The sequence below is a fragment of the Coregonus lavaretus genome (assembly GCF_964263955.1).
Source record: "Coregonus lavaretus genome assembly, chromosome: 26".
NCBI lineage: Eukaryota > Metazoa > Chordata > Actinopteri > Salmoniformes > Salmonidae > Coregonus > Coregonus lavaretus.
In genome coordinates, this window is record NC_140013.1 from 29,648,256 (window position 1) to 29,663,228 (window position 14,973).

A 14,973-nucleotide genomic window follows, 5' to 3' on the forward strand; every position below is an offset into this window, starting at 1 on the left:
ATTCCCCACCCTTCTCCCCAAAGTGCACTTGGCTTGCTCACTCTTACGAATCAATTGTAAAACATTGGATTCTTATAAGCATGGAGGAGGGAGTTGCCACCATATTTCCTACACCAGTTGGTCCCTTCCTTTTTAACGATTGTGAGCAAAGAGCACACTTCGGGTAGAAGGCTTCAGAATCAGACTGCAGCCGGTAATAATTTCCAATAGTTGGGAAATTGACGGATCAACGTGAAACCTTGCGAATCAGCTAGTGGCTCAAAGGGTTGATTTTAAATCTACCTCGACTGTCTGTTGAAGCTCATATCACAGCACAGGTCATCATCAGCCTTCTCTTTTCTACCGATACATCCAACAGCATCTTTAATCAAGATCAATGCCAGTCCTCACAGAGGCATCATCCATATCATGTTCTGCTCTGCTTGCTCCATACCCAACACTTCACATTACAAGCGGTTCATTTCCCAATACACCACATAACAAAACATGTTTATCAACAATGTGCACATATCACTGGCATATTATATAGTTATATTATTGTGTACTTATTAATAATACTGGAATTCAGCAATATGCGCCCCTCCTTACTCTCAACAAGATTGGGTTAGAATATAAATGCTGTATTGAAAAAGGCATGAGAGTAGATACAGTTGAAGTCGGAAGTTTACATACACTTAGGTTGGAGTCATTAAAACTTGTTTTTCAACCACTCCACAATTGTCTTGTTAACAAACTATAGTTTTGGCAAGTCGGTTAGGACATCTACTTTGTGCATCACACAAGTAATTTTTCCAACAATTGTTTACAGACAGATTATTTCACTTATAATTCACTGTATCACAATTCCAGTGGGTCAGAAGTTTACATACACTACGTTGACTGTGCCTTTAAACAGCTTGGAAAATTCCAGAAAATGTCATGGCTTTAGAAGCTTCTGATAGGCTAATTGACATCATTTGAGTCAATTGGAGGTGTACCTGTGGATGTATTTCAAGGCCTACCTTCAAACTCAGTGCCTCTTTGCTTGACATCATAGGAAAATCAAAAGAAATCAGCCAAGACCTCAGAAAAAAAATTGTAGACCTCCACAAGTCTGGTTAATCTTTGGGAGCAATTTCGAAACGCCTGAAGGTACCACGTTCATCTGTACAAACAATAGTATGCAAGTATAAACACCATGGGACCACGCAGCCGTCATACCGCTCAGGAAGGAGACGCGTTCTGTATCCTAGAGATGAACGTACTTTGGTGTGAAAAGTGCAATTCAATCCCAGAACAAGAGCAAAGGACCTTGAGAAGATGCTGGAGGAAACAGGTACAAAGGTATCTATATCCACAGTAAAACGAGTCCTATATCGACATAACCTGAAAGGCCGCTTAGCAAGGAAGAAGCCACTGCTCCAAAACCTCCATAAAAAAGCCAGACTACGGTTTGCAACTGCACATGGGGACAAATATCGTACTTTTTGGAGAAATGTCCTCTGGTCTAATGAAACAAAAATATAACTGTTTGGCCATAATGACCGTCGTTATGTTTGGAGGAAAAAGGGGGTGGCTTGCAACCGAAGAACACCATCCCAACCGTGAAGCACGGGGGTGGCAGCATCATGCTGTGGGGGTGCTTTGCTTCCGGAGGGACTGGTGTACTTCACAAAATAGATGGCATCACGAGGAAGGAAAATTATGTGGATATATTGAGGCAACATCTCAAGACATCAGTCAGGAAGTTAAAGCTTGGTCGCAAATGGGTCTTCCAAATGGACAATGACCACAAGCATACTTCCAAAGTTGTGCCAAAATGGCTTAAGGACAACAAGGTCAAGGTATTGGAGTGGCCATCACAAAGCCCTGACCTCAATCCTATAGACAATTTTGTGGGCAAAACTGAAAAAGCATGTGCGAGCAAGGAGGCCTACAAACCTGACTCAGTTACACCAGCTCTGTCAGGAGGAATGGGCCAAAATTCACCCAACTTATTGTGGGAAGCTTGTGGAAGGCTACCCGAAACGTTTGACCCAAGTTAAACAATTTAAAGGCAATGCTACCAAATACTAATTGAGTGTATGTAAACTTCTGACCCACTGGGAATGTGATGAAAGAAATAAAATCTGAAAGAAATCATTCTCTCTACTATTATTCTGACATTTCACATTCTTAAAATAAAGTGGTGATCCTAACTGACCTAAAACAGGGAATTTTTACTAGGATTAAATATCAGGAATTGTGAAAAACTGAGTTTAAATGTATTTGGCTAAGGTGTATGTAAACTTCCAACTTCAACTGTATATATGGCAGTCAGTGTAGCTTGAGGGATATTTCAGTTCAAATGAAATCTTAAGAAGTTTGTCAGAGTTCCTGAAATGGGATTAAAGGGAACGCTTGGCATTTAGCTACACTGACACAACAATATGGGATGAAATATGACCCGCTAGGAACAAGTGACTATTTTGACAGGTTGGAATGCCTCTTTGATATAGGGGGGTGCAGCAGAAGGGTTTATTGACATGTGAGCAGGGCAACTTGAATAACAACCCCTTGACTGACGCACACAGATCTGATGATATCATCTCGTCAAATTGCCCCAAGGCAACTCCAGATTTACAAGGTGGGGTCGACTGTAATGTTGAATGTAATGTTAGGTTCTCTGTTTACAAGTTGTTTCTGTGTCCTGAACTTTCAGGAAAAAGGAACAATGGGATTGAACTTGGATTGAGCTGTGATTCTACTTGAGGTGTTGTTTAAAAACGTGCAACATCATCACTGGTTACTGTCTGTTTAAAACTGTGACCAAATGGGCATAGCAACAAATGGGTAATGGGAGTGAACATGGTTTATTATGGGACATTTCAGAGGTGCTTGTGCACACTTTGGCTCTGGAGTGACCTATCCCAGCCATATAAGAGAGATTCGACTGGTAACACTAGATGAGTCCATTTGGTAAGATCATCATCACCAAGGCTGCCATGCCTTCAGCAATGGGGATTAAAGGGAGCTGATACAAAAAAATACAGAACAGTCAAAAGACTAATGCATCTGCCCTTTACATATGAAATCATATATTAACTAAGAGTTATGATACAGAGATTATAATGGTAATCCAATGCGGTTATGAACAGTCAGAGTTAAGGAGAGGTGGTGTGTGGATAGCAGTCTGCTTCTTCTCCTCCTGGGCGAGGGGGTGGTCCCAGGTCATTCTGGGCCTGGGATTGGCTGGTCTGTGTTAGGGGAGGGAGGAGCCAAAGTATTACTTGGCCACCAGCCATGGGTCATTCTGCTGTCACCATGGAAACACTGATGTGGTGCAGCCTTGGAGGATCTGAAATGGAGGTGACATGTTTGTCAGATTACAGTCAAAACGCCCATCTATAGCTCAGCTGGTAGAGCATGGCGCTTGTAACGCCAGGGTAGTGGGTTCGATCCCTGGGACCACGCATACACAAAAAAAATTATGCACGCATGACTGTAAGTCGCTTTGGATAAAAGCGTCTGTAAAATGGCATATTATTATTATTATTATAAACAAAGGATTTATTTCAACCAGGGGGCCCTACATTCAATGGCGAAATTTCCACATTCTGAAATTGCATTTTTGTCTCCCCCAGTTTTATCATTGAAATATGATACAAAACAAGGCAACGGTGTGCTTTAGGAACATGCGGATGCCTCCAAGCGGTCAGGTAGGCTGTTTGGAGTGTTTATCCGACTGGATAAAAAAATATATATATATTATGTCCCCCCCCACTTCTAAAACCAAAGTGACGCCCCTGATTTCAACAACCCCCCTCCCCCTAATAATGGTTGATTAGAGCAGTTATAGTAGTTACACAGAGTAAAGCCATACAATTCCCAACAGGGAAGAACACAGGTTTTCACCATGACAACGGCTCCTTGTGTGGCACATTGTCTTCCTGAGTGTCTGATCTTCTGGGCTGGCCATCTTCTGGGCTTCCCTCCACATCCTCCAGGAGGTTGGCTGTGGAGTTGGCTGTGCCCAGTCTTAGAGGGGCTATGGTCAAGGGAAAAACCTAAAGAACTGGATATTGATACATACAGTGCATTCAGAAAGTATTCAGACCTCTTGACTTTTTCCACATCTTGTTACGTTACAGCCTTATTCTGAAATTGATTAAATTGTCCACCCCCCTCATCAATCTACACACAATACCCCATAATGACAAAGCAAAAACTGGTTTTTAGAAATTTTTGCAAATGTATAAAAAATACAAAACGGAAATAACACATTTACATAAGTATTCAGACCCTTTACTCAGTACTTTGTTGAAGCACCTTTGGCAGCGATTACAGCCTCGAGTCTTCTTGGGTATGACGCTACAAGCTTGACACACCTGTATTTGGGGAGTTTCTCCCATTCTTCTCTGCTGCACAGCTATTTTCAGGTCTCTCCAGAGATGTTTGATCGGGTTCAAGTCCGGGCTCTGGCAGGGCCAATTGATAAAAATAAAAAACAAACAGAAATACCTTATTTACATAAGTATTCAGACCCTTTGCTATGAGACTCGAAATTAAGCTCAGGTGCATCCTGTTTCCATTGATCATCCTTGAGATGTTTCTACAACTTGATTGGAGTCGACCTATGGTAAATTCAATTGATTGGACATGATTTGGAAAGGCACACACCTGTCTATATAAGGTCCCACAGTTGACATTGCATGTCAGAGCAAAAACCAAGCCATGAGGTCGAAGGAATTGTCCGTAGAGCTCTGAGACAGGATTGTGTTGAGGCACAGATCTGGGGAAGGGTACCAAAACATTTCTGCAGTATTGAAGGTCCCCAAGAACACAGTGGCCTCAATCATTCTTAAATGCAAGAAGTTTGGAACCACCAAGACTCTTCCTAGAGCTGGCCTCCCGGCCAAACAGCAATCGGGGGAGAAGGGCCTTGATCAGGGAGGTGACCAAGAACCCGATGGTTACTCTGACAGAGCTCTAGAGTTCCTCTGTGGAGATGGGAGAACTTTCCAGAAGGACAACCATCCATGCAGCACTCCACTAATTAGGGCTTTATGGTAGAGTGGCCAGACGGAAGCCACTCCTCAGTAAAAAGCACACGACAGCCCACTTGGAGTTTGCCAAAAGGCACCTAAAGACTCTCAGACCATGAGAAACAAGATTCTCTGGTCTGATGAAACCAAGATCGAACTCTTTGGCCTGAATGCCAAGTGTCACGTCTGGAGGAAACCTGCCACCATCCCTACGGTGAAGCATGGTGGTGGCAGCATCTTGTTTTGGGGATGTTTTTCAGCGGCAGGGACTGGGAGACTAGTCAGGATCGAGGCAAAGATGAACAGAGCAAAGTACAGAGAGATCCTTGATAGAAACCTGTTCCAGAGCGCTCAGGACCTCAGACTGGGGTGAAGGTTCACCTTCCAACAGGACAACGACCCTAAGCACACAGCCAAGACAACGCAGGAGTGGCTTCGGGACAAGTCTCTGAATGTCCTTGAGTGGCCCAATCAGAGCCTGGACTTGAACCTGATCGAACATCTCTGGAGAGACCTGAAAATAGCTGGCAGCGACGCTCCCCATCCAACCTGACAGAGCTTGAGAGGATCTGCAGAGAAGATTGGGAGAAACTCCCCAAATACAGGTGTGTCAAGCTTGTAGCGTCATACCCAAGAAGACTCGAGGCTGTAATCGCTGCCAAAGGTGCTTCAACAAAGTACTGAGTAAAGGGTCTAAATACTTACGTAAATGTGATATTTCAGTTGTTTATTTTTTATAAATTAGCAACAATTTCTAAAAACCAACTTTTGCTTTGTCTTTATGGGGTATGAGGGAAAAAAATCAATTTTAGAATAAGGCTGTAACCTAACAAAATAGAGAAAAAGTCATGGGGTCTGAATACTTGAACATTGAGTTCTATAAAAAGCCATCATTGTCCAATGTTTCTGATGGGAAATTAGAATTGACTGTTAATGAAGGATACGACTGGTGCTTCAGGAGCGTTCTTCTTTTTAACTTTCTTCTCTTAGTCTTGTCAGAGAATGATCTGGCGATTTCAAACAGCTTCTTTCTTGTTGCTAGGTATGAGAGACGACAACAGTATCATCACAAAATAAATTACCGGAACAAAGGATTGTAAAAAGGGTTTGCCTAAGTATGCTGTTCTCTTGATTGAGTTAGTTAACTGGCCATTGCTAGAGAGACACAGGGGATGGTAATAATGTGTATTGAGTGGCCTGCCGGTAGAGGATGCCTTACATTTGCCCATGTGTTTGAGTTTGTCTCTGAACATGGCATCATCTGACACAGCAGTACAAGCCTCTATCGACCCTGATGCACAGCGCTCTCCTGAAACAAAGAGAGAAGTCGTAAAACACACTAACATAAACATATTATGCACACACACACCAAAACAACATGTGCTCACACATACTGTACAAACACAGGAACACACATGCGCAAATGATAATGAACCTGAGTAGGGAACCAACAATTTATTTCAACCATTTTTTATTTCACCATGTACAGTCTTAATTGGTGACTATAGTCCTCGTAGAAAAAATTATCCGGGCACTTTAAGACTTTATGGAATCTAAACTAAACTTTTTTTTTTTTACTATGGAACAAAGATAAATGATATAAAGAATGATAGTAAAATGCTCTGGAGTACCTTAAATGAAATTCTAGGCAAAAAAAGCTAACTCAGCTCCAACCGTCATTGAGGCAGATGGCTTGTTCATAACAAAACCCTTTGATATTGCCAACCACTTCAATAACTTTTTTGTTAACAAGATTTGCAAACGTAGGCATTACATGCAAACAACAAACGCTGAGCCCTCATATTCATGCATAACGGACAAAATACTGCAAGTCAAGCACTGTAGTTTTGAGTTCCGCAAAGATGGTGTGGAAGAGGTGAAAAAATTGTTGCCATCTATAAATAAGGACAAGCCATCCAGTACCGACAACATGGATGGTAAATTGCTGAAGTTGATAGAGGAATACGTGTTTGCTCCTGTCTGCCACATTTTAAATTTAAGCCTAGAAGACGGTGTGTGCCCTCAGGACTGAAGGGAGGCAAAGGTCATTCCGCTGCCCAAGAATAGCAATATCTCAAACTAAATGCATAGTTTTTGGGCCAAATCACCCAGTCAACCCCAAACCATATCTTGGATCTATTGCTATCAAGCTAGCAATAAAACCATATTTAAAAACCAGATAAAAGAAAACCTTACAGAACGACGGGGACTGTGAAGAGACAGACATTTAAAAAATATACAGTGGGGAGAACAAGTATTTGATACACTGCCGATTTTGCAGGTTTTCCTACTTACAAAGCATGTAGAGGTCTGTAATTTTTATCATAGGTACACTTCAACTGTGAGAGACGGAATCTAAAACAAAAATCTATAAAATCACATTGTATGATTTTTAAGTAATTAATTTGCATTTTATTGCATGACATAAGTATTTGATACATCAGAAAAGCAGAACTTAATATTTGGTACAGAAACCTTTGTTTGCAATTACAGAGATCATACGTTTCCTGTAGGTCTTGACCAAGTTTGCACACACTGCAGCAGGGATTTTGGCCCACTCCTCCATACAGATCTTCTCCAGATCCTTCAGGTTTCGGGGCTGTCGCTGGGCAATACGGACTTTCAGCTCCCTCCAAAGATTTTCTATTGGGTTCAGGTCTGGAGACTGGCTAGGCCACTCCAGGACCTTGAGATGCTTCTCACGGAGCCACTCCTTAGTTGCCCTGGCTGTGTGTTTCGGGTCGTTGTCATGCTGGAAGACCCAGCCACGACCCATCTTCAATGCTCTTACTGAGGGAAGGAGGTTGTTGGCCAAGATCTCGCGATTCATGGCCCCATCCATCCTCCCCTCAATACAGTGCAGTCGTCCTGTCCCCTTTGCAGAAAAGCATCCCCAAAGAATGATGTTTCCACCTCCATGCTTCACGGTTGGGATGGTGTTCTTGGGGTTGTACTCATCCTTCTTCTTCCTCCAAACACGGCGAGTGGAGTTTAGACCAAAAAGCTCTATTTTTGTCTCATCATACCACATTACCTTCTCCCATTCCTCCTCTGGATCATCCAGATGGTCATTGGCAAACTTCAGACTGGCCTGGACATGCGCTGGCTTGAGCAGGGGGACCTTGCGTGCGCTGCAGGATTTTAATCCATGACGGCGTAGTGTGCTACTAATGGTTTTCTTTGAGACTGTGGTCCCAGCTCTCTTCAGGTCATTGACCAGGTCCTGCCGTGTAGTTCTGGGCTGATCCCTCACCTTCCTCATGATCATTGATGCCCCACGAGGTGAGATCTTGCATGGAGCCCCAGACCGAGGTTGATTGACCGTCATCTTGAACTTCTTCCATTTTCTAATAATTGTGCCAACAGTTGTTGCCTTCTCTCCAAGCTGCTTGCCTATTGTCCTGTAGCCCATCCCAGTGCAGGTCTACAATTTTATCCCTGATGTCCTTACACAGCTCTCTGTTCTTGGCCATTGTGGAGAGGTTGGAGTCTGTTTGATTGAGTGTGTGGACAGGTGTCTTTTATACAGGTAACGAGTTCAAACAGGTGCAGTTAATACAGGTAATGAGTGGAGAACAGGAGGGCTTCTTAAAGAAAAACTAACAGGTCTGTGAGAGCCGGAATTCTTACTGGTTGGTAGGTGATCAAATACTTATGTCATGCAATAAAATGCAAATTAATTACTTAAAAATCATACAATGTGATTTTCTGGATTTTTGTTTTAGATTCTGTCTCTCACAGTTGAAGTGTACCTACATGCTTTGTAAGTAGGAAAACCTGCAAAATCGGCAGTGTATCAAATACTTGTTCTCCCCACTGTATATTTTGTATTATGTAGTGTTATGTATATTATTTGTTGTGTTTTGTTTTCTGGCAGCGGCTAATTGGGGATCCTAATAAAATACTAAATGAATCAGTCCAGAGAAAGCTATTTATCGTGTCAACAACTACTTGGAGAAGCTTTCGCCATACCCAGTGGTAGCAAGCGATAAAGATCGGTGGCTAGATATGGGACATGTTACAGTGATGTTATCAAAACAACCCCAAGTCATTGAAATGAGTAGGCCTATTGTGTGTTTGAATAAGAATGCACACACACATGCGCAAACACATGCACACCCACCTTTACTGTTGAAGCTTATGAATGATATCTACCTGCTGTGGAATTCTCCATGTAAGCAGATGAATGATTGGACTTGGATTTCTTTGATTCATACTTCAAGCGATCTAAAACAGAGAGAGCTGGATGTTATGATGCAATATGTGACAAACAGCAGCATCTAATGTGCACTATTGTTAAGAAACCTTTATGAAAGTGGCACATGGTTCCCAAATGTTTACTATTGTAGGATGAAGCATCATGAGATACTACACAAGGGACGTTGCAACTAACATAGCATGAAAGAGAGAGGAGCATTTTCAACAGTGGCTGACTTGCTCTGTAGAAAGCATAAACGTGACTACTGTACTAGCCTACTGTGTCCTGAACATGTATTCAGTGTGTTAAAAGTATATCATGGAGGTGACCATGTATGCCTATCTGTGCATGACACACACCTCTCTCCAGGGCGACGAGAAACTCGCGGTTGCGCTGCAGCTCCCTCATGAACTCCTCGTTCTGGAGGAACAGGGCAATGCGCTCATCATCCAGGTACTGTTTCAGTTTACGCTCCTGCTCCGTGCCTTCCCCCTCCGCGCCCCCGGCACCACCTGGCCCTCCAGGGGTCCCTAGGGCTCCACCAGCCCCTGGCCTGGAGACACCTCCCTGGGCCGTCCGCTGGGCGATGGAGGACAAAGAGGAGGAGGAAGAAACAGGCTGGGACAGACTGCTCTGTGAGGAGGAGAGGAGAAAGAGACGTTGAATTTAGTTGCTATTGATTTCTGTAAGCAGCTGTTCATGATGATGTCATACTGCTAATGTTTTTTTGTGTGTGTGTGGTTTTCTTCACATCCACTGTGTACCTGTATACTGTCCAGTTGCTGTGGCAAGATCCGCAGGAAATCATCTGGCAGGTTGCCAAGCAACGGCGGATTCCAGTTCCTGTAGCTGCGGACCTGCCGGTGACCTGGAGGTGGCTGAGCCTCGAACCTAAGTCAGACAAGGGTCAAAAGGTTAGGGTCAGACTAGATAGATGCATATGCCATGTCATACTAGAATAAAACTAAATAATAATAATAATATTATTATTATTAAATATGATTATAGATGCATATGCCATGTCATACTAGAATAAAACTAAATGCACACATCATACATTGTGTACTGATGCTGTGAAAAGTAAGCAATGCATGAAAACACAAATAATGAATGTCTGTTTGTCTTTACAATAAATAAAATCACCTTTGAGCAGCAATCACCACATTTAATACATTACTTTGTACAGTCCAAGAAGCCAATAATTGTGAATCTCTCAGCTGGTGGTGTGAAGCAGAAGAAATGTGGACATGGTCTTGAATAAAAAAATCATGGACACTTGGGCTTGAAGCAAATTCAATTACATGGAGGTTTGTTATTAACTGGTCCAGTGATACACAGGCACCAATTACACAAACACACCAGCTGGCGACAGCATTGCAGTTCTTAAAACGGCCACCAGGTGGAGCCATGACTAACAATAAGAGCATGTGGTCAGCTGTGATATCCACAGATCCCAGCTCCTAATTCAGAGCATGTAAATCCCAGGGCCCCATAGGACCACTTCCTCTGTTCCTCTGGGCTTTAAAGAGTACAGGCTAGGGGACTGCATGTGAACAAAAGGTCCTGTTGGGTTTTTAAAAACATGCATCCTTCCTTCCTCCCTTTCATAAAGTAATCAGTGTTCATGTTCGAGATGCACATATTCTATACAGGATTAAAGGATTACCATAGACAGACGACTAATAGGTTAAACTCTTCTCCGGGCATTGTGTAGATCTGTTGAACTGTACAGTATAGTACAGAGGAGGAGATATAAGAGGACAGGCTCATTGTATTAGCTGGAATGGAATGGTACCAAACACAAACACATGGAAACAAGTTACAACGTGTTTGACTCAATTCTTTCCATTCCAGCCATTACAATGAGCCTGTCCTCCTATAGCTCTTCCTACCAGCCTCCTCTGATAATATGACAATTTACCTTGGTGGAGGAGTGGGCGGGGCCTCTGGGTACTTCCTGTCGTAGATGTGCATGTCATAAGTGGGCGGTGAGTAGACGGGAGGCGGTTCCTCGTCGGAACTGTCCGGTTCTAATGTCCGCTCCAGAATCTGGCCCAGGGAATGGAGGAGACCAAGACAGAGTATGTTCCTAATCAATAACATTAATACACATTTACCCATTTAAAATCAGTCATGTCAGTAAGATAAATCATTTCAGTTTTAAGAGAGGAACTGGTTGGGTTAGTCTCTGATAAGATAACTGGAGCACACAAACAGCACTACTTTCAGGCATTACGGCTGCCTTTACTGTTTATATTCTAGTGAGACAAGATGAGTTGCAGTTCCTTTATTTTTGATGTGTGGTAGTGGTACACAATGCATGATTTATTATTGATTAATACCTAGACTACAACAACAACAGAAGGGAGAGAGGCCAGTAGGCCAGCAGAGGATGTGGCGCAGGGGTCCCCAATTACATTCAGCCGTGGGCCAATTATTCCTTGAGCGGATGGTCGGGGAGCCAGATCATAGTTATAAATAATTTGTACACTGCAAATTGACCGCAAGAATCCCATCTCAGTTTTTGACAAAAACTGAATCATTTCAAAACTTGATTACATTTGGGATATGCCTCTCTATTTATGCGTGGGAATACTTGGGAACATAAACTACAGGTCAAAGGTTTTAGAACAGCTACTCATTCAAGGGTTTTAATTTATTTATACTATTTTCTACATTGTAGAATAATAGTGAAGACATCAAAACTCTGAATTAACACAAATGGAATCATGTAGTAACAAAAAAAGGTGTTAAAAAAATCTAAATGTATTTTATATTTGAGATTCTTCAAATAGCCACCCTTTGCCTTGATGACAGCTTCACCTGGAATGCTTTTCCAACAGTCTTGAAGGAGTTCCCACATATGCTGAGCACTTATTGGCTGCTTTTCCTTTACTCTGCAAACCATCTCAATTGGGTTGAGGTCGGGGGATTGTGGAGGCCAGGTCATCTGATGCAGCACTCCATCACTCTCCTTCTTGGTAGAATAGCCCTTACACAGCCTGGAGGTGTGTTGGGTCATTATCCTGTTGAAAAACAAATGATCGTCCCACTAAGCCCAAACCAGATGGGATATCGCTGCAGAATGCTGTGGTAGCCATGCTGGTTAAGTGTCCCTTTAATTCTAAATAAATCACAGACAGTGTCACCAGCAAAGCACCCCCACACCATAACACCTCCATGCTTTACGGTGGGAAATACAAAATGCGGAGATCATCCGTTCACCCACACCACGCCTCACAAAGACACGGCGGTTGGAACCAAAAATCTCAAATTTGGACTCCAGACCAAAGGACACATTTCCACCGGTCTAATGTCCATTGCTCATGTTTCTTGGCCCAAGCAAGTCTCTTCTTCTTATTGGTGTCCTTTAGTAGTGGTTTCTTTGCAACAATTCGACCATGAAGGCCTGATTCACACAGTCTCCTCTGAACAGTTGATGTTGATTGGTTTTGCGACTGCACTTGAAGAAACTTCTTGAAATGTCCGTATTGACTGACCTTTATGTCTTAAAGTAATGATGGCTGTCGTTTCTCTTTGCTTATTTGAGCTGTTCTTGCCATAATATGGACTTGGTCTTTTACCAAATAGGGCTATCTTCTGTATACCCACCCTACCTTGTCACAACACAACTGATTGGCTCAAACGCATTAAGAAGGAAAGAAATTCCACAAATTAACTTTTAAGACGGCACACCTGTTAATTGAAATGCATTCCAGGTGACTACCTCATGAAGCTGGTTGAGAGAATGCCAGGAGTGTGCAAAGCTGTCATCAAGGCAAAGGGTGGATATTTGAAGAATCTCAAATATAACATATTTTGATTTGTTTAACACTTTTTTGGTTACTACATGATTCCATATGTTATTTCATAGTTTTGATATCTTCACTATTATTCTTCACTATTGGCCGGTAGTGTATTTTCTAAATAAAAATCATTTTGAGCTAAGCTTCGACAATATACTGTATACCAGGGTATTTAGACATACCGTCAGCGCGTACTACGCTACTGCTTATAACTAACTATAGGTTAACTATCTTAGATGTGCCAAATAAATTACATCCAGCTCAGGACTACAGCTTTGCATTTGGTTTGCTAACTTGCTAGCTAAGTGCCTAGACGGCAAGATCAAGCTTCTTGGTTACAGCAGAAAAAAAAATCCATCCCTTTCTTGGATCAAGATCTATGTTGCCCAATTTATATTCTTTAAGATATAGCCGATGTGAGGAAGACCTTTAAACAGGTTAACATTGACAAGGCCACGGTTCCAGACGGAATACCAGGATGCGTACTCGGAGCATGCGCTGACCAGCTGGCAAGGATCTTCACTACGGCGTCTCAAGATGGACAAACAGTACCATTGCCATTTTTATTTCTTTTTTTCAAGCAAAGGGAGAAAGCGACCCTGCACTGACTGACCTCTGGTGGGATGCTGTCATCGGAGTCAGAGCTGTCATCTGATCCCTCTCCATCGATACTCATCTGGAGGAGCTGGTCGATGGTGGCGTCCACCGCCCCGTTGTTGGAACGCAGGACACACTCGATGACCTCGTAATCCATGGTGGGGAACATGATCTTGAAGTCCTCCATGGCCTGGTTGAACTCCAGGCGCCGGACCTGTCGGTTAGGCCGGCTGTTGTTAAGCTCTCCTGGGGTAGAACCACCGCCGCCTCCCCCTCCTCCTCCTCCACCTCCCCTGGAGCCTCCATTACTGCTGCTGCGCCTGAACAGGCTGGTCATCCTGCTACCCTGACTGGTGCTACCACCTAGGGGTTAGGAGAGCGCCTAGACACTCACCTCGCACCCTCACTCCTCTACCTTTATTGCCTTTCTTTCTCTCCCTCTATCACGCTGCTCCCGTCTGATTGTGTTTCTCCTGACTCACAGTCTCATCACACCACCACATGGATGGCAGTCCTCTGAATGGAGCGGGAGAATCCAATGCTCTTTATTTTTCTCTTCCTCAGCTTGTTTTTCAGCTGCATGCAACACAGCTGGCTGTAGCGAGGGGGGTCTTTGGTCTGTGTCCACTCCTCAGTCCCGTCACCAGTTTCAGGTCCGGGGAGCGCCAAGTTGGGGGACCTGCATCTCTGGTCCAAAACAGTCAGCACCTGGGGGGCGATAAGGAGGGGGGGGGGGGGGGGGGGTATGAGCATGTTAGCAAAGCTACCATATTCCTGTAATACGCAGTTAATTGCTCCTTTAACAAGCACCTAGGCTCTACACAGAAGCAATCACCAAGGCTCTACTGAGAAGAAATCACCTAGGCTCCAATCACAATAAAACACCTAGGCTCAATTCAGCTACTGGCTAAAAGGCTACAGCTCCAGAGCCATTGAAATATAATTGGGAAAACTGACATGGTTCCACAAGATTTGACATGGCCTTGCCCAAGAGGGTGTCTCAGGGTGAAAGATGGACATCGTCCCCACTCTGCCTTTCTGCTCAACCGTGCCAGGCTAGGCCCCTGTATTACCATGGCAACCCCGATAACGTCTGTAGACTACACAGTTGGCATTTGAATGAAAAGGTGAAACTTTACATGCCAGCACTGTAGGAGAATTTCATATTTTGAATCACATTATAAGCCTATATTCCAACTCACCAACAAGAGACTACAAGGCCAGGATGTACAGTTGCAGTGTCACTTTCCAGTTTCTAAAACAAAGTCTGTTTCTTTCTCCCAGAGCCAAAGAAGAGCCATAGAGGGACAAACGTCTTGCCAACCAGGCTTGAAGGAGGAACCCAAACATTGGCCTACACACATCCAGT

The 14,973-nt window shown here is 43.3% G+C and overlaps 1 protein-coding gene across 3 annotated transcripts in view; it reads right to left on the reverse strand.

Moving 5' to 3' along the window:
• Window positions 1-2,014: 2,014 nt before the first annotated feature.
• LOC311102280 (CUE domain-containing protein 1-like) overlaps window positions 2,015-14,973 on the reverse strand; it is a 39,146-nt gene continuing 26,187 nt past the window's right edge. For 2 of the 3 annotated variants that reach the window (XM_084143571.1, XM_084143572.1), the window contains exons 2-9: window positions 13,621-14,312; window positions 11,123-11,250; window positions 9,966-10,092; window positions 9,561-9,834; window positions 9,159-9,230; window positions 6,223-6,312; window positions 5,948-6,041; window positions 3,789-3,996 (exon numbers count right to left, since the gene is read on the reverse strand). In XM_084143571.1, the coding sequence (XP_083999697.1) occupies window positions 3,870-3,996; window positions 5,948-6,041; window positions 6,223-6,312; window positions 9,159-9,230; window positions 9,561-9,834; window positions 9,966-10,092; window positions 11,123-11,250; window positions 13,621-13,941 (1,233 nt within the window). In that variant the 5' untranslated portion in view covers window positions 13,942-14,312 and the 3' untranslated portion in view covers window positions 3,789-3,869. Of the gene's footprint in view, window positions 3,317-3,788; window positions 3,997-5,947; window positions 6,042-6,222; window positions 6,313-9,158; window positions 9,231-9,560; window positions 9,835-9,965; window positions 10,093-11,122; window positions 11,251-13,620; window positions 14,313-14,973 lie in introns of those variants that run through there. The other variant, XM_084143573.1, reaches the window with a different exon arrangement.